The following is a 19702-nucleotide window of genomic DNA, read 5'->3' as shown; positions in this document are numbered from 1 at the left end:
GCTCCTCCTCGTCTGAGGAGGAGAACGACTATGACGACCGTTACAGAAAAACCCTACATAGAACCCTCTGCAAAGGGTTCTACCCAGCACCAAAAGGTGTTCCTCTATGGGGACAAACCGAAGAACCCTGTATGGTTCTACTTAGCACCTTTTTTCCCGAAGAGTGTATAATGCTCGTTCACAGTTTCACGACATGTCTGATTTATAACGGGAAACATGCGTATACGTATGGCAAGTTTATACATCTCAATGTTTTTGTGCGTGCGCAGTCTTTTCAGACATTTATTTAAAAAAACATTTCTTAGATGATGGCATTACAAATTCGTTCAAATTAGATCTTCATTCAAATCACCATCTCACTATGGCTTCCCTCTCCACAGGTGTTAGGCATCTACCCGGTGACAAGCCCCTCCTGACTGAACCCCTCTATAGTCGCGGGCGCATCCCCCTCACTGACAGGCATCATGGCGGGGGCTTCAGTGAAGGTGGCCGTCCGGGTCCGTCCCTTCAACTCTCGAGAAATCGGGAAGGACAGCAAGTGCATCATCCAGATGTCAGGGAACACCACAAGTGAGTATTGCATATTTGTATTATAAGAAATGTCTACTATATGTTATTGGTGTAAGAAAACACATGGACCTGAGGACTTCAGCTTTGCTCTTTCGGTGTAGGTTACTTCTTGATTAACCTGGGCTGGATGTTAATTGGCCCCCGAATCAGAAGGCCTATCCAGGGTTGGGCTACCACAACCAAAACAAAACATTTCTATTGAAAAATATTTTGGTTGGGTGATTGGGGGTCCGCCCTGCCTAAGTACTGTTAGGGGAAATGTTAGAGTCTATGTAGCTAATGTTCTATACTAGTAATATCTCTGGAATATGTATTGATGAATCCTTGAAAGGCATTCTATTGGGATATACAGCATTTTCCAGTCTGATAACTCCAGGCAAAGATGTCCTCATCAATAATGAATTGATTTGATTAAATATTTACTAATATGGTCTGCTTTAGATTGGGCTTTTAGGAGACAGCCTCATATGGCATTTTAAATGGTTTTGGAGGTGCTATACATTCGATCTAACACCATCTCAAGCTTATTTTAATAAATTCATCACTTCACAACATAGACCCTTCATGGTGGATTCCGATCATCTCTACTGTAGAGAATCACTGAAACATTGCGCTTCTGCCATTTTCTGCTTGGTGCTCGGAACACATGCTTGAAAGCAACAGGATGGTGGGTAGTGAGGCGTGCAACACATGAGACATAGCCTCCAATGGGAACTGAGAGCCTGTCTCTGTGTGTATGTGTTTGTGGGGGTGACCTCTAGAGCTTCTCATCCCTCATCACATGACCCAGAGGGTCCAAAAGGCCTCGTTGTTTCTGTCTCAGCTGAGACGCTAAGTCAGATGATGTGTGTGTGTGTGTCATATTCTGCTTCTTTTTGCCTTTCAACAGTCTGATGATGACCTCATTCCCACAGTCTTTAGCATGGCCCAGATTCGGAATACTCAAAAACGGTTTCCTTTCCTCTTCCTGACCGATGTGAAAGTACTGGATTCGTGAAAGTAGTAGGGAGGATGGCCAATAGCAATATCAACCATCCTCTTCAATTTCACCTTTCCAGTCAATACAAGCGAACAAGGATGAGGAACTAGAAAATAGGGAAGGAAGCCACTTTAGAATATTTTTATTTAGCCAAGTTGTCCTACCCTCTCTCTTGGATGCAACTGTCTCAGGAGGACTGAACCACATTATTCTGTTCCACACAACAAAGACTTCCAATTTGGCTGATTACATATCCCTATGAATACCTGATATACAATATATAACCCACAAACCCAGTCTATTGAAGTGCATAAGTGACATCATCATAGGTCAGTCACCACTGATGATGCTGCTGTATTAATCAGAGGAACATCATCACTCACTGCACACTGCAGTTCCTACACTGAGTGTACAAAAACACTATGATCCCTTATTGATGTCACCTGTTACATCCTCTTCAATCAGTGTAGATGAAGTGGAGGAGACAGGTTAAAGATGGATTTTTAAGCCTTGAGACATGGATTATGTATGTGTGCCATTCAGAGGGTGAATGGGCAAGACAAAAGATTTAAGTGCCTTTGAACAGGGTACGATATTAGGTGTCAGGCGCACCGGTTTGACTGTGTCAAGAACTGCAAAGCAGCTGGGTTTTTCCATGTTCAACAGTTTCCCGTGTGTATCAAGAATGGTCCACCACGCAAAGGACATCCAGCCAACTAGACAGAAATGTGGGAAGCATTGGAGTCAACATGGGCCAGCATCCCTGTGGAACGCTTGCTACACCTTGTAGAGTCCACGCCCCGACTAATTGAGGCTGTTCTGAGGTCAAAAGGGGTGCAACTCAATATTAGGAAGGTGTTCCTAATGTTTTGTACACTCAGTGTATATGGACCACAGACAGTAGCTGCTACCAGGAGCATGCTCAACTTTTGTGCCTTGGCCATTCAAGCCTTCACAGAGAGGCACTTGCTCAGCTTTCCCCAAACGCCTGGCCTAATTTCAGATTCCACCAGGTCTACAATTATCCCTAAAATGATGACAATGCATTTTCCACTAATGATATCTATGTAGCCAGCCAAAGACTCTTTCTAGTTGCTATTTACATTTGGTCTGCCATAGCCGAGGACTACACAGTGTTTCACCATAGCTTACTTTCTGCTAGTTTATGGGTTTGGTCTGGGCACTTCTCTAACCTTTGTTTACTTCCTGTCTGTGCTTTTAGCAATCATAAACCCCAAACAGCCGAAGGAGAACAAGAGCTATAACTTCGACTACTCTTACTGGTCACACACAACAGTGAGTTTCACCACATACACCTGAAAGACTTGAATATCATGCGTTTCAAGACCATGCAAGCCATGAGCTCTACATTCACTCCGTAATAGCTAACTAACGGTGTATTCATACTCAAACTCTGTCTTTCTCTCTGCAGCCGGAGGACATCAACTATCATTCCCAGAAGCAGGTGTACAAGGACATTGGGGAGGAGATGTTGCTGCATGCCTTTGAGGGATACAATGTTTGTATCTTTGCCTATGGCCAGACTGGATCTGGGAAGAGCTACACCATGATGGGCAAGCAGGACCAGAAGGATCAGCAAGGCATCATCCCTCTGGTAATCTGGATGGCTGGATGGATGGGTGGAAAGGTGGATGGATGGAATGATGGATGGGTGGGTTTATGGAAGGGTGGGTTGATGGATGGATGGATGGGTGGAAAGGTGGATGGATGGAATGATGGATGGGTGGGTTGATGGAAGGGTGGGTTGATGGATGGATGGATGGGTGGGTGATGGGTTAATGGGTGGAAGGGTGGATGGATGGAAGGATGGATGGGTGGGTTGATGGAAGGGTGGGTTGATGGATGGATGGATGGAAAGGTGGATGGATGGAATGATGGATGGGTGGATGGATGGGTGGGTGGGTGGGTGGGTGGGTGGGTGATGGGTTAATGGGTGGAAGGGTGGATGGATGGAAGGGTGGGTTGATGGATGGATGGATGGGTGGGTGGAATGGTGAAGGATGGATGGATATATGGGTGGATGGATGGATGGATAGATGAATGAATGAATGAACGACAAAATGTAGTTAAACATCATATAATGTAAAGTTACTTCATCGTGTCAGATACTGGATCTTTGGAAACCCATTTAGTTTTATGCCAGAAACATCAAAGCCTTTTATTGATAATACATGTGCTGTGTTCATATCAGGGTTGGGGTAAATTCCATTTAAATTCCAGTCAATTCTGAAACTAAAACAAATTCCAATTCCACATTTTCCTAACTGAAAAGCATTGAAGATAATTGGAATTGGAATTTCAATGTATTTCCTTAATTGGATGGAATTGAAATGGAATTGACCCCAACCCTGGTTCATATCCGAGTCTAACAATGCTTCTCCATGTTCTATGTCTGTCAGCTGTGTGAGGACCTCTTCACCAAGATAAGTGACAGCAATAAGGAAAACAGCTTGTCCTACTCCGTGGAGGTGAGTGCTCCCTCTAGTGGTTTGAGAATGAGCTTCTATACAGGACAGGCCTACTGCTTTTCAGTGGGTTAGGGCTTTTACCTCCTGGGTGATACATACTGAATGAAAAAGTGTTTGTCCCATTTTTCATGAGCTCAAATCAAAGATACCAGAAAAGATCCCATACTGTATGCACAGATTTGTTTACATCCCTGTTAGTGAGCATTTCTCCTTTGCCAAGATAATCCATCCACCTGACAGGTGTTTGCATATCAAGAAGCTGATTAAACAGCATGATCGTTACACAGGTGCACCTTGTGCTGGGGAAAATAAAAGGCCACTCTCTAAAGTGCAGTTTTTGTCACACAACACAATGCCACAGATGTCTCAATTGGCATGCTGAATGCAGCAATGTCCAACAGAGCTGTTACCAGATAATTTTAGGTTGATTTCTCTACCATAAGCCGCCTCCAATGTCATTTTAGTGTACATTTCCGAGTTAAATGCACACCATTAATTTTTGCTGTGCATATGATAAGAGTTCAGATAAGAGTGTCTTCTCTGCCCCAAGGTGGTGCTGCTCAATAGACATTTGATAGGCACTTAGTTCTCTTGATTGGCACTTCTATAGAGTATTGACAACCTCCACAGGTGAGCTACATGGAGATCTACTGTGAGCGTGTGCGTGACCTGCTGAACCCGAAGAACAAGGGGAACCTGCGTGTGAGAGAGCACCCCCTGATGGGGCCCTACGTGGAGGACTTGTCCAAGCTGGCAGTTACCTCCTACAATGACATCCAGGACCTCATGGAGTCTGGCAACAAGGCCAGGTAAATGGGGCTTTGGATGGATGATGGATGGGTGGGTGGGTGGGTCGGTGGATGGACTGGATAGATGGATGAATAGGTGGATGGATGAATAAATGGATGGATGAGGGATGGATTGATGTCATAAGGTTCAATTCTTTCTTCCTTCAGGACGGTGGCAGCCACCAACATGAACGAGACCAGCAGCCGCTCTCATGCTGTCTTCAACATCATCTTCACTCAGAAGAAACACGACATGGATTCAGAAAACACATCTGAGAAGGTACTGTGCAGACTTAATAACCAGGTTCAACCTCATATTCAAGCTACTGCAATAGGTTGAGGCCATGGAGTTATAAACCCCTACAGATGTAGGATCTTAATTTGATCACTCTTGTTGCTGTGAAATTTCCTGCATTGCAGGAAATGCACATTTGTAGTACATTCAAGGTTTAAAAGGGCTTCTAACGTTTGTAATTTCCACACAAAAAATTCGGACTTGATTCGCCCTGAAGAAAAATGTATCAACCTCTACAAAAAATATCAATTAATTATAATCCACATAATAACTCACATTTCCTCTTGCTGCAGGATTATTTTCCTGCTGTAGCAAACTGTCTCAAATTAAGATCCTTCAAGATGCCTCACACTAGGGTTTTGTAACACTTTGACCCATGCATGGTTTATAACTCTATGATTGAGGTCTATTGCTATGCTCTCTGGACATTCACTGTGTTATCGATCATGATAACAGTACTCATTACAGATAAGTCCTCAAAGAGAGTTTCTTGGGGCTACCACTGTGCATTTGGAATCTGGGCATTTCCCACTGTGATACAGAGTATCAAAGCAGATTCATGCCAAAACAAATGATAACAGAGAGTTTCTTGTTGCAGGTGAGCAAGATCAGCCTGGTGGATCTGGCTGGGAGTGAAAGAGCAGACTCTACAGGAGCCAAAGGAACCAGGCTGAAGGTGAGAGGGTATTTTGGGTCAACTTTATGAGCTGAATCCGACCCCCAGTGATATCAATGTATGAATTCCTCCATTTCAAGTTAACATTTCAAGTTGACATGTCTATGAACTTTACAAAGCCTCTAGGCTCTGTTTCTCAAGATTGTGGAGTGTGTCGTTTTTTGTGTTGCACGCAAGGCTTTTCGTTTGATTAAGTATGCCACGTCTGTTCATTTTCAGGAAGGAGCAAATATCAATAAATCTCTGACCACACTGGGGAAAGTCATCTCTGCTTTAGCTGAAGTGGTGAGAGTCTGTACTTTTCAGTACACAACTCTTCGTCTGTTTGGTCATTGAAGCAATTTTGGTAAGACTGCCAATTAATTAAGTTCTGTCAATTTCTTATTTTTCTAGGACTCAGCACCAAATAAGGTACACAGTTTCAATGACTTCTTCCATTTTTGTTTTCAGAAAATATTTGGGGAAATGGTATTAAGAGATTGGGACGTAGATGATTCACGAGCGTTTCTTCTTATATTTCCCAATAGGTAAATGCACTTTTATTGAGGCAGTATCCTTGTCCTAATTGTTAAAACGAACTGTTAACAGAACAAGAAGAAGAAGAAGGTGGAGAACCACATCCCCTATAGAGACTCAGTGCTGACCTGGCTTCTTAGAGAGAACCTGGGTACGTACTTTCCACCTACTAGCCCAGAACCTGCCGACTACGCCAAATGTAGCGTCCTTATCACTGTTTGCTATTTTATTTAATTCCCCTGCAGATGATGATTCAAAGCTTTTATTCAACTTTTCCATCATTTCCAGGGTGAACAATTCACACGTCTATAAACATATTAGATGCCCATATCCAACCAAGCAGCTTACAACTCAAATCCCACTGGTTTTCAAATACCTGTTTGGTTGTTTCTAGGAACCAACGCCGCCCCCCCATTCTTTTGCAGGGGGCTGCAGCAAACAAAACCCTGAAACATCAATAAACATAAGACATCCAAAGCACACAAGACCTACCAACCTACCTTCGAGTCCTCCCTCACCTACCTGACCAGCCCCAGCCCCCCTTTCCACCTACTAGCCCCGATCCTGCCGACTACGCCAAATGTAGCATCCTTATCACTGTTTACTCTTTTGTTGAATTCCTCTGCAGATGCCCTTTAAATAATCCTTCTCCTCTCGCCCTCATCCCCAAATAACCTCTTTGCCCCTTTCTGTCCATTAGGAGGTAACTCTCGCACCGCCATGGTGGCAGCCCTCAGCCCTGCTGACATCAACTATGACGAGACCCTGAGCACCCTCAGGTAACAACCCAGCTCTGAGGTCAAATGCTCAGGTTAAAAAACCTTCAAATCCATAGTTATTCTGTGACCCTACAGTACTTCGGTATCACTGTCATCCACTGTGAGGAGCAGTTTTAGTTCCAACCACCTGCCTCCTTATAAAGTAATGTACACAAGTGTAATGACTACACACAAAAGTGGTTCTAAATAGTACAAGACAGGGGTTATTTTTGGTGCTTTATAGAACCCTTGTTTGAAGGTTCAATAAAGAACCATGCTCATCAGGTTCTAAATGGAACCTGTATGGTGCTAAAAATAATAATATCCTAAGGTTCTATAAAGAACCATTAACAGGCAGCTCAACTGGGCGGTTGAGCTAATTTTGACAACCAATTTTAAATGAAATTAAGCATATGCATTTTGTTTGGCATATTTTATCATCTCATCCAATGTAATTTAGTAAATTGATCATGCGGTTATCGATATTGGACTCCCATATTTTTTAAAACATGCATTCAAAGATGGTTGAAAACCAGCAAGTGAACGTGAGCAAAACCTAACCTCATTTACCAATTATTATTCTTAATTTTTAACTAATTGTGTATAAAATGGACAATTACAACGTTGCAAAATGTTGTTGACCTCTAAAACATCATTTAAGAATGATTCAATTACAAATGTGTTGTTGTTACTAATTTAGGAACTCTTGAAATCTATGCTCTACCAGGCGGTTGAGTTGCCCATTAAAGGAATGCTATTTAGTCAAAGCTAGTGATAATCGACAATGGAGAAATATTGTTATGGGACTTTCTTTGTCTGTGCAAATACAAAATCCTTTAAAATTCATATCCTGATTCAATGTCTGCCTGTTATCTTCTATATGTTTCACAATATCATTCAATACATGTCATTTTACTGGTTTTCTAAGCATATAAACTGTAAACACATTAATTGACATGCATTGCAATATTCATATTTTGACACACAAATGTATCCTATTTTATTAATAATTGATATAAGTCCTCATTTAACTAGGGATATCTTCCATTATAAGTAAATGAAGCATACATAATGTAAATACATGTATCATTTTTGGGTGTTTTAAAAAGTCTATGCAAATTCCGATACAAAACTAGTTTACTCTAAATGGGCAACTCAACCGCGTGGTTGAGATGTTTGCAATGCATTATCTCTTAAAGTTTAAGTCTTGCAAAGAAAAGTCCTTCAATTATGGCCTGTACTGAGGCTAATACACATCTTTTACAGAAAAAGATATATACGTTTTTCTTGGTGTGCCAGTTAAAGGGTTAATTAAGAAAGGTTCTATATAGCACCATTTATTATTATCTTTAATTAAAAATGAAAAAATGAAATGTCTTGAGTCAGTAAGTATTCAACCGCTTTGTTATGGCAAGCCTAAATAAGTTCAGGCTTAACAAGTCACATAATAAGTTCGATGGACTCACTCTGTGTGCAATAATAGTGTTGAACATGTTTTTTGAATGACTACCTCATCTCTGTACCCCACACAATTATCTCTAAGTTCCCTCAGTCGAGCAGTGAATTTCAAACAGATTCAACCATAAATCAATCAAATGTATTTATAAAGCCCTTCTTACATCAGCTGATGTCACAAAGTGTTCTACAGAAACCCAGCCTTAAACCCCAAACAGCAAGCAATGCAGGTGTAGAAGCACGGCGGCTAGGAAAAACTTCCTAGAAAGGCCAGAGCCTAGGAAGAAACCTAGAGAGGAACCAGGCTATGAGGGGTGGCCAGTCCTCTTCTGGCTGTGCTGGGTGGAGATTATAACAGAACATGGCCAAGATGTTCATAGATGACCAGCAGGGTCAAATAATAATAATCACAGTGGTTGCAGCAGGTCAGCACCTCAGGAGTAAATGTCAGTTGGCTTTTCATAGCCGATCATTGAGAGTATCTCTACCGCTCCTGCTGTCTCTAGAGAGTTGAAAACAGCAGGTCTGGGACAGGTAGCACGTCCAGTGAACAGGTCAGGGTTCCATAGCCGCAGGCAGAACAGTTGAAACTGGAGCAGCAGCACGGCCAGGTGGACTGGGGACAGCAAAGAGTCATCAGGCCAGGTAGTCCTGAGGCATGGTTCTAGGGCTCAGGTCCTCCAAGAGAGAGAAAGAAAGAAAGAAAGAAAGAGAGAGAGAATTAGAGAGAGCATACTTACTGTAAGACAGAAGAAATACTCCAGCTATAACAGACTGACCCTATCCCCCCGACACATAAACTACTGCAGTATAAATACTGGAGGCTGAGACAGGAGGGGTTGGGAGACACTGTGGCCCCGTCCGACGATACCCCCGGACAGGGCCAAACAGGCAGGATATAACCCCACCCATTTTGCCAAAGCACAGCACCCAGACCACTAGAGTGATATCTTCACCAACTTACCATCCTGAGACAAGGCCGAGTATAGTCCACAATGTTTTCCGCTACGGCACAACCCAAGGTGGGGCGCCAACCCGGACAGGAATCTCACGTCAGTGACTCAACCCACTTAAGTGACGCACCCCTCCTAGGGACGGCAGGGAAGAGCACCAGTAAACCAGTGACTCAGCCCCTGTAATAGGGTTAGAGGCAGAGAATCCCAGTGGAGAGAGGGGAACCGGCCAGGCAGAGACAGCAAGGGCGGTTCGTTGCTCCAGTGCCTTTCCGTTCAGCTTCACACTCCTGGGCCAGACTACACTCAATCATAGGACCTACTGAAGAGATGAGTCTTCAATAAAGACTTAAAGGTTGAGACCGAGTCTACTTCTCTCACATGGATAGGCAGACCATTCCATAAAATTGAGCTCTATAGGAGAAAGCCCTGCCTCCAGCTGTTTGCTTAGAAATTCTAGGGACAGTAAGGAGGCCTGCGTCTTGTGACCGTAGCGTACGTGTATGTACGGCAGGACCAAATCAGAAAGATGGGTAGGAGCAAGCCCATGTAATGCTTTGTAGGTTAGCAGTACAACCTTGAAATCAGCCCTTGCCCTAACAGGAAGCCAGTGTAGAGAGGCTAGCACTGGAGTAATATGATCACATTTTTTGGTTCTAGTCAAGATTCTAGCCGCCGTGTTTAGCACTAACTGAAGTTTATTTAGTGCTTTATCCGGATTGCCGGAAAGTAGAGCATTGCAGTAGTCTAACCTAGAAGTGACAAAAGCATGGATACATTTTTCTGCATAATTTTTTGGACAGAAACCTTCTGATTTTTGCAATGTTACGTAGATGGAAAAAAGCTGTCCTTGAAAGTCTTGATTTGTTTGTCCAAAGAGAGATCAGGGTCCAGAGTAACGCCGAGGTCCTTCACAGTTTTATTTGAGACGACTGTACAACCATCTTGATTAATTGTCAGATTCAACAGAAGATCTCTTTGTTTCTTGGGACCTAGAACAAGCATCTCTGTTTTGTCCGAGTTTAAAAGTAGAACATTTGCCGCCATCCACTTCTTTATGTCAGAAACACAGGCTTCCAGGCAGGGCAATTTTGGGGCTTCACCATGTTTCATCGAAATGTACAGCTGTGTGTCATCCGCATAGCAGTGAGGTAAAATTTACCTCACCAAGAGGTAAAATATATAGTGAAAACAATAGTGGTCCTAAAACAGAGCCTTGAGGAACACTAACATTTACAGTTGATTTGTCAGAGGACAAACCATCCACAGAGACAAACTGATATCTTTCCGACAGATAAGATCTAAACCAGGCCAGAACTTGTCCGTGTAGACCAATTTGGGTTACCAATATCTCCAAAAGAATGTGGTGATCGATGGTATCAAAGGCAGCACTAAGGTCTAGGAGCACGAGGACAGATAAAGACCAGGTAGGTTTTCCAAGGCCTCACAAAGAAGCATAGACATTGAATATTCCTTTGAGCATGGTGAAGTTATTAATTCCACTTTGGATGGTGTATCAATACACATTGTCACTACAAAGATACAGGTGTCCTTCCTAACTCAGTTGCAGGAGAGGAAGGAAACCACTCAGTGATTTCACCATGAGGCCAATGATGACTTTAAAGCAGTTAGGGTTTAATGGCTGTGATAGGAGAAATTGAGGATGGATCAACAACATTGTCGTTACTCCACAGTACTAACATAATTGACAGAGTGAAAAGAAGGAAGCCTGTACAGAATAAAAATATTCCAAAACATGGATGCCGTTTGCAACAAGGCAGTAAAGAAATACTGAAACAAATGTGGCAAAGCTATTAACTTTTTGTCCTCAATACAAAGTGTTATGTTTGGGGCAAATCTAATATAACACATTACCGAATACCACGCTCCATATTTTCAAGCATAGTGGTGGCTGCATCATGTTATGGGTATGCTTGTAACGGGACTTGGGAGTTTTTCAGGATAAAAAAGAAACAGAATGTAGCTAAGCACAGGCAAAATCCTATAGGAAAACCTTGTTCATTCTGCTTTTCACCAGACATTGGGAGATTAATTCACCTTTCAGCAAATAATCTTAAACACAAGGCCAAATCTACGCTGGAGTTGCTTAATTAACAAGAAGACAGTGAATGTTCCTGAGTGGCCGAGTTACATCTGTTTGAAAATCTATGGCAAGACCTGAAAATGGTTGTCTAGCAATTATCAACAACTAATTTGACAGAGCTTGAAGAATTTAGAAAATAATAATGGGCAATTGCTGTACAATTCAGGTGTGGGAAGCTCTTAGACCCAGAAAGACTCATAGCTGTAATCACTGCCTATCATCATGTGTCCACATAGAACCATCACCCTTCCCAAAGAACCCTTGAGGAACCCTCATTTTTATGCATTGAGAGACTAAACCAGGAAGTAATCCAGGAACTGCAAATAATGATACCTTCAACCTATGTTGTCCCTATCAATGACGATGTTTCTCCCATCATATAAACAGTGGACATATTTCGGGGCGAACCTGCCTTTTAATGGTTTTGATCCTTCCCAGGTATGCTGACCGCGCCAAACAGATCCGCTGTAACGCCGTCATCAACGAGGACCCCAACAACCGTCTGGTGCGTGAGCTGAAGGAGGAGGTGTGCCGACTCAAGGACCTCCTCTACGCCCAGGGTCTGGGAGACATCATAGACAGTGAGTACCGACACACACACACACAAACACACACACACACACACACACACACACACACACACACACACACACACACAGGATGAGAGCCATACAGATGTGTGTGTGAGTGTCTCACACACTCTTCTCTCTCCTCTTTCCTCTCAGCGTATCGATGTCCCGATCCTGTGATAGCTGGTTTGAAAAGTGTGTATATTCTAGCAACCCCCCGCTTTGCAGCTAACTGAAAACAAAGCTAAACCTCTACCATACTAAAATCCTATAACACCCCAGAGCTATATGGAAGGACTCCAACCCAAAACCCATCTTAAATCTATAAATCCAGTACACACTGAAGAAAAGAACCTCAGATTTTTACTGTCCACCTCTTGGGGACTGGAATGCGTCTCAAAAGTCTAACATGGCATCTTCTCCTCATCTCCTTTTTCTTCATCTGCACTGATCTGCAAACATGGGATAGGTGAAAGCAAGATGGTGGACTCTTCTAAGAGAATAGACTTTCCCCTTTCCAGTCCTTTCAGATCAGTGCAGATGAAGATGGGGGGGGAGGAAGCCATTTTAGACTGTTGGGATGCAGCCTGTGTTACACTCTGGATCTCTGGGTGTGTAGCTATCTGATTGGACGCTCTGCTTCTGTAGAGGGTCTTTGATATGCCAGGTTCTTAATGTGGGCTCTGGCTAGGGCTCTAGAGCTCTGCTGCCTTACTTCTAATTCACACTGCTTGCCCTGCATAATTGTCGCTTGCGGGATACATTTATTTTTTGGGAATTGCATTGACTTTAATTGAATAATACTTTCACAGCCTTTCAGCCTGGAGATTATGCTGCAAGTAAGAACTAAACTACATTTATTCTAGATTGGCTGCCCTATATATCATATGACATTGCTTGTTTTTAGCTTGTTACTGTATGTATTTTGCATATGAACGGCAGAGAAAAGCGATTGCTCTCTTAACTTCTCGTATGCTTTGCATATCCATCAGTGTAAGTTGCTCTTTTCTCGCTCTCTCTGCAATGCCTTTGGTGAGCACCGGTCTCTGCTTCTACGATACATCTTTTTTTGAGCTCTCTTCTTCTGTTTTTACTCCTCCCTTGTTTCCCCTTTCCTCCTTATATCCACTTCTCTGCGTTTTTCTCTCCACCCCCCAATGTCTCCTCCTCCTCACCTTCCTGCTGTTTGCTCCTTCTCTTTCCTTCTCTCCCCCACACACTCCCGCTCTTCTTCTGGCAGACTTGTGCGATTACAAGAACTTTGTCAATAATCGCCAGGCTGTCAATCAAACGGGTGATCTATCCACAGTGACCAATGCCATGACTGGGATGAGCCCTTCCCCCTCTCTCTCCGCCCTGTCCAGCCGTGCGGGCTCCATGGCAAACCTGCATGACCGCATCTTCAGCCCCGCCTCCGAGGAGGCCATAGAGAGACTCAAGGTAGGGAGGGGGAAGGGAGGGAGGGTGAACTTAAGAGGTGGTGAGTGAGTGAGCGAGCGAGCGAGATGGAAGGAGAAAGAGACAGGGTGGGAAGGAGAGGGAGAGGAAGGGCAGTGGAGGGATAGTTAGACAGCTGCGGACAGATGGAGAAAGAGATCAGGGAGGGGAGCCAGGAGGTTAGAGATAGATGGTAAGGGTCATGGAGGCTAACCATAGTGTTATGGCGTGTATGTACCACGCCAACTTAGACATTTGTCGTTCTTTTCACTCTAGGAAACAGAGAAAATCATTGCGGAGCTCAATGAGACATGGGAGGAGAAGCTGCGCCGTACTGAAGATATCCGGATGCAGAGGTGTGTCAGACGGATTTAACCATGAACCATTATCCTTATCTGAGTCCATCTGTCTCAAATAACTGTGGTTCTGTGCTATATGTAGGGAGGCCCTACTGGCTGAGATGGGTGTGGCCATGAGAGAAGATGGAGGCACTGTGGGCGTGTTCTCCCCCAAGAAGGTCAGAACCCCAGTACACATTCCTTATGGCAACTGTAGTGAGATGTACTACAGTACCCATAATCCTCTGTACATGATATCCATTTCCATCATGCTACAACAACCCCCGTCAACAATATTTCAACACAAAATGTCAACATATGTGGGTGAAAAGTCACAATGTTCTTGTCCTTCTTTTAGACCCCTCACCTGGTAAACCTGAATGAGGACCCACTGATGTCTGAGTGCTTGCTCTACTACATCAAAGATGGGACCACCAAGTGAGAACTACTCCTTAATCTGCAGGAAATGTGTACCTCTTTTGTATTGAAGTGGCCTCCAGTCCTGTAGTACAGTGCAGATGGATTTGGAGTAGGGAGTCAGCTGTTTAAGTTTACTACCTGGAATATCAAGGATAAAAATGGTCCTGTGAAGTGGGCCACAATATTTCCTTCAGAATTTGAAGAGTGAAACCGTGTTCTTAACAAGAAAGACATCTATGTAAAGCAAATCGATCTACTCCATATCCTATGCATCTTTCCCTCAGGGTTGGACGTGAAGACGCCAGAAGTCGCCAGGACATCGTGCTCAGTGGTCATTTTATCCAAGACGAGCACTGCACCTTCAGTAGCACCGCAGGCTCCGGGGGAGAAGGTGAGACTGAACTGACCAACTGTGGACGAACCATGATAGTTTCTATTAGTTCTAGTTCTATGAGGAAAAATCAGCAGCAGATTTTGCTTGCGTGCACCAGAGGTTATAGGGTCTGTAGAGACTGGGACTAGTGAGACTGGGTTATGGACTAAAGAGACTTTGACTAGTGAGGCTGTAGTTATAGTGAATTATAAACTGGGTGGTTCGAGCCCTGAATGCTGATAGACTGACAGCCGTAGTTTATCAAACCGTATACCATGGGTATGACAAAACATTTATTTGTACTTCTCTAATTACGTTGGTAACCAGTTTATAAAAGCAATAAGGCATGAGGGGGGTGTGGTATATGGCCAATATACCACGGCTAAGGGCTGTTCTTAGGCACGACGCAACGCCATATAACACACGGCGATATGTCATGCCTTATTGCTTTTATAAACTGGTTACCAATGTAAAATGGTTAGCATGGCAACTACTGTAGCTATCTAGTAAACTTGCTAGCTACTTCAGTGAATGTTGAACACGTTTCTTCCGGCAAATGAACACATTTCAAGCGCAAATGTGTTCAATTATAATCATGGTACAAAAGAGATAATCAACTCGGGCCTCTATGCGTTCTCTGGAAAATCGTGTAACACCGTGGAAGGTCAGTTGCATTCCGCTAGCGCTTCGTGGAACACACCTTCCACCTCATTCATTATTTTCCAAAGAACGCAAAGCCCCTCGTTGATTATCCCTTATGTAATCACAGCAGAAAAAGACAATAGTTAGCCGACCAGTTGCCTTTTACCCTCTTGCCTTTACCTATGCAGGCTTTGTAGATCACAGCTCATTAAGGGCAAGCAAATGATACATTCAGTACATGTACATCAGGGCTGCCCAATTCCCGGTCCCGGAGGGCCAAAACACGTCTGGTTTTTGTTTCTATGCGGTAGTTAATTGCACTCACCTGGTGTGACAGGTCTGAATTAGTCCCTGATTGGAACGAGAGGATGAAAACTAGAAGTGTTTTGGTCCTCCAGGACTGGAATTGGGCAGCCCTGATGTAGAGTAAGAAAGGGAGCCATTGTAGAATGGCCAAAGGCTCACCATCCCCGGTGGTTCTTGTCTGTTGATGATGATGACACAGGGAACGTCATCCTGGAGCCCTGCGAGGGGGCTGAGATCTACGTCAACGGGAAACTGGTGACCACGCCTACTCTGCTTCGTTCAGGTAAGGCTTAAACCCCTCAGAATCTTCCACTAAGTACGGGAAAAGATATACAACAGACACAAAACATACTGAAAAACACTACACTGATTTTAATTCAATATTTTGTATTCGTCTTGGCATGAATCTGCTTCCATATACAACATCATAAATACACAAAGAATCCCCATAGGTGATTCACACTTGAACAGTCCAAGGTTAAAATCATTACAGTTTTTGACAATTGCTTAGACATGATTTCTGAAACTATGGCTCCTCGTCTCTAGACTCTACACACAAAACCCCAAAACACACACGCACAACATGCAAAACGTCACATCTCTTGCAAAACCAAACACTTTATTCAAAACGATTTGAACTCTTCTTAAAGTGGTCACAACTCTACACACAAACCATCAAATAATTAGCTCTTATACACGCCAACTACATTTACATTTACATTTTAGTCATTTAGCAGACGCTCTTATCCAGAGCGACTTACAGTAGAGTGCATACATTTTATTACATTTTTACATACTGAGACAAGGATATCGACTTACAGTAGAGTGCATACATTTTATTACATTTTTTATTTTATTTTTTATTTATTTTTTACATACTGAGACCAGGATATCCCTACCGGCCAAACCCTCCCTAACCCGGACGACGCTATGCCAATTGTGCGTCGCCCCACGGATCTCCCGGTTGCGGCCGGCTGCGACAGAGCCTGGGCGCGAACCCAGCCCAGCCTGGGCGCGAACCCAGAGACTCTGGTGGCGCAGCTAGCACTGCGATGCAGTGCCCTAGACCACTACACACGGATGTGACAAATGTAAAACACTACCGCCTTGTGTCTTTTGCATGTTCAGCGGAGACCACGGCAGTTTGTCATAGCACTCACACGTACATGTATGTGCACAAATATATACAGTATGTATGCATATTCAGTATATATTCACACTATAAACAGAAATGCAAGGAGGGAAAAAATAAAATTTCTTTCTCAAAACATTGTGTTTTCATCCTCCTTCTCCTTGTCCTCGTCTTCATCTCACTCCTCTTCCTCCAACTCTCCAAAATTGGCCTCCTTTGTTGTCCAAACCAAGCAAGACAACCTGAAACCTATTTACAGTGCTCAAGCTCTGATTTCTAAGTGAAGAAATTAGCTATAAGTGTTTTCACACGTGAGCACTGGGTGTAGGTAATCGCTAAATGAGTGTGGCATTTTGAATGGCAGTGTTTTCCAAACGAAACACAAGACCTGTTAGTTTTGAATGATGTGTCTAATATAGAGAACTGTGTTTAGTGTTTTGCAAAAAGTGTATTTTACAATTTGCAAACTGAGTGTAAAGCAGATAATGTACTTGCAGTTTTGTAGACTTGGTCTGAATTTATGTACATGAGTTAACTGTGTGCCTCAAGTACCACTTTTAGTGTGTAAGCGATTGTAAAAAACTGTAATAGGTTTGTGACATTGATGAAATGACGGAGGTGTGATGCGATTGACCTGACTCCTGACCTCAGGAAATCGCATTATCATGGGGAAGAGCCATGTGTTCCGCTTCAATGACCCGGAGCAGGCGCGGCAGGAGCGGGAGAGGACCCCCTGCGCTGAGACCCCCGTGGAGCCCGTGGACTGGGCCTTCGCCCAGAGAGAGCTGCTGGAGAAACAGGGCATCGACATGAAGCAGGAGATGGAGTCAAGGTACAATAACAGATGGACTGCCTTTGGCAAAGCACCAGCTGTAATAACATATCATCCCTTTGTATGACTTTGTATGACTTTGCTTGAAAATGATTTGCAATAATTTTGTTTGCAGGCTTCAAGAGTTGGAAGATCAATACCGCCGAGAACGAGAGGAGGCCAGTAACCTTCTGGAACAACAGAGACTGGTAAGACAGGCCACTAAGAGATACCCCTTAAAAAGCGAATCTTTTGTTTTTATAAATACAGGTAACTGCGTAAATAAAGGAAACACTTGAGTAAACAAGGGACACAAAGTACTGTATATTGAAAGCAATTGCCTCCACACAGGTGTGGCTCCTGTGTTAATTAAGCAGTTATCATCCCATGACTAGGGTCATGTATAAAAATGCCCAGTTGCCCATAATTTTCTCTACCATGGCTAGAAGAAGACATCTCAGTGACTTTGAAAGAGGGGTCTCAAATGAGCATAAGGAGGGGGTTTAAAGGGTGTTTGTGTCTCAGTCACCAGATCTCAACCCAATTGAACACTAATGGGAGATTCTGGATTGGCGCCTGATACAGTTTTCCACCACCAGCAACAAAACATCAAATGATGGAAGAATGGTGTCACATCCCTCCAATAGAGTTCCAGACACTTGTAGAATCTATGCCCAAGGCGCATTGAAGCTGTTCTAGCTGCTCGTGGTGGCCCAGCGCCCTATTAAAACACTTTATTGGGTGTTTCCTTTATTTTGGCAGTTACTTGTATATGGAGACACTTCGTGGCCAGTTTATTAGGTACACCCATCTAGTACCGGGTCGGACCCCTCCTTTGCCTCCATAACATCCTGAATTCTTCGGGGCGTGTATTATACAAGGTGTGGCGTTCAAACGTTGCTCATTAGATATCAAGGGACCTAACATGTGCCAGGAAAACGTTCCCTAAACCACCGCCACCAGCCTGTACCATTGATACCAGGCAGGATGGGACCATGGACTCATGCTGCTCACACCAAATCCTGACTCTGCCATCAGCATGATGCAACAGGAACCGGGATTCCTCGGACCAGGCAATGTTGTTCCACTCCTCAATTGTCCAGTGTTGGCGATCGCGTGCCCGCTGGATGCGCTTCTTCTTGTTTTTAGCTGATAGGAGTGGAACCCGGTGTTGTCGTCTGCTGCAATAGCCCATCCGTGACAAGGACCGACGTGTTGTGCGTTCCAAGATGTGGTTCTGCCCACCACTGTTGTTAGGACTGCCACTTACTAGATGTTTTTTGTCTCACCATTCTCAGTAAACTCTAGACACTGTCGTGTGTGAAAAGCCCAGGAGGCCGGCCGTTTCTGAGATACTAGAATCGGCGCGTCTGGCACCGACGATCATACTACGCTCACAGTCGCTTAGGACATTAGTTTTGCCCATTCTAACGTTGAATCGAAGAGTAACTGAATACCTCGATGCCGGTCTGCCTGCTTTATATAGCGAGCAATGGCCACGTGACTCACTGTCTGTGGGAGAGAACCTTTTTCGTGAACGGGGTGGTGTACCTAATCAAATCAAATCACATTGTATTAGTCACATGCGCCGAATAAAACAGGTATAGACCTTACAGTGAAATGCTTACTTACGAGCCCCTAACCAACAATGCAGTTAAATAAATAAAATAAAATAATCAAATCAAATCAAAATATATACAAAAATAATAAAAATATATATATATATATATATATTAAAAAGAAAATACGAATAAGAAATAAAAGTAACAAGCAATTAAAGAGTAGCAGTAAAATAACAATAGCGAGACTATATACAGGGTGGTACCGGTACAGAGTCAGGGGGCAATGCAAATAGTCTGGGTAGCCATTTGATTAGATGTTCAGGAGTCTTATGGCTTGGGGGTAGACGCTGTTTAGAGGCCTCTTGGACCTAGGCTTGGCGCTCCGGTACCGCTTTCCGTGCGGTAGCAGAGAGAACAGTCTATGACTAGGATGGCTGGAGTCTTTGACCATTTTTAAACTGGCCAGTGAGTGTATATGGTCGTTATTCTGTCATGTGATTTGATGTGTCTGTACCGGGGTCTCTCCCAG

General features: G+C 43.6%; 1 protein-coding gene across 36 annotated transcripts in view; it reads left to right on the top strand.

Moving 5' to 3' along the window:
• The window catches only part of kif1ab (kinesin family member 1Ab), a 53372-nt gene that overhangs the window by 8264 nt on the left and 25406 nt on the right, over nucleotides 1-19702 (top strand). For 13 of the 36 annotated variants that reach the window (XM_071362425.1, XM_071362442.1, XM_071362436.1 and 10 more), the window contains exons 2-23: nucleotides 381-570; nucleotides 2772-2845; nucleotides 2982-3164; nucleotides 3970-4038; nucleotides 4669-4847; nucleotides 4995-5106; nucleotides 5720-5797; nucleotides 6017-6082; nucleotides 6191-6208; nucleotides 6386-6464; nucleotides 7014-7092; nucleotides 12022-12164; nucleotides 12309-12347; nucleotides 12965-12991; nucleotides 13393-13592; nucleotides 13866-13945; nucleotides 14031-14106; nucleotides 14286-14365; nucleotides 14632-14738; nucleotides 15853-15951; nucleotides 17452-17632; nucleotides 17748-17820. In XM_071362425.1, the coding sequence (XP_071218526.1) occupies nucleotides 465-570; nucleotides 2772-2845; nucleotides 2982-3164; nucleotides 3970-4038; nucleotides 4669-4847; nucleotides 4995-5106; nucleotides 5720-5797; nucleotides 6017-6082; nucleotides 6191-6208; nucleotides 6386-6464; nucleotides 7014-7092; nucleotides 12022-12164; nucleotides 12309-12347; nucleotides 12965-12991; nucleotides 13393-13592; nucleotides 13866-13945; nucleotides 14031-14106; nucleotides 14286-14365; nucleotides 14632-14738; nucleotides 15853-15951; nucleotides 17452-17632; nucleotides 17748-17820 (2148 nt within the window). In that variant the 5' untranslated portion in view covers nucleotides 381-464. The remainder of the gene's footprint in view (nucleotides 1-380; nucleotides 571-2771; nucleotides 2846-2981; nucleotides 3165-3969; nucleotides 4039-4668; nucleotides 4848-4994; nucleotides 5107-5719; nucleotides 5798-6016; nucleotides 6083-6190; nucleotides 6209-6385; nucleotides 6465-7013; nucleotides 7093-12021; nucleotides 12165-12308; nucleotides 12348-12964; nucleotides 12992-13392; nucleotides 13593-13865; nucleotides 13946-14030; nucleotides 14107-14285; nucleotides 14366-14631; nucleotides 14739-15852; nucleotides 15952-17451; nucleotides 17633-17747; nucleotides 17821-19702) is intronic. The other 23 variants (XM_071362456.1, XM_071362455.1, XM_071362453.1 and 20 more) reach the window with 11 other exon arrangements.

The sequence above is a fragment of the Salvelinus alpinus genome, chromosome 23 (assembly GCF_045679555.1).
Source record: "Salvelinus alpinus chromosome 23, SLU_Salpinus.1, whole genome shotgun sequence".
Lineage (NCBI taxonomy): Eukaryota > Metazoa > Chordata > Actinopteri > Salmoniformes > Salmonidae > Salvelinus > Salvelinus alpinus.
This window is presented reverse-complemented; position numbering and strand designations above follow the sequence as displayed.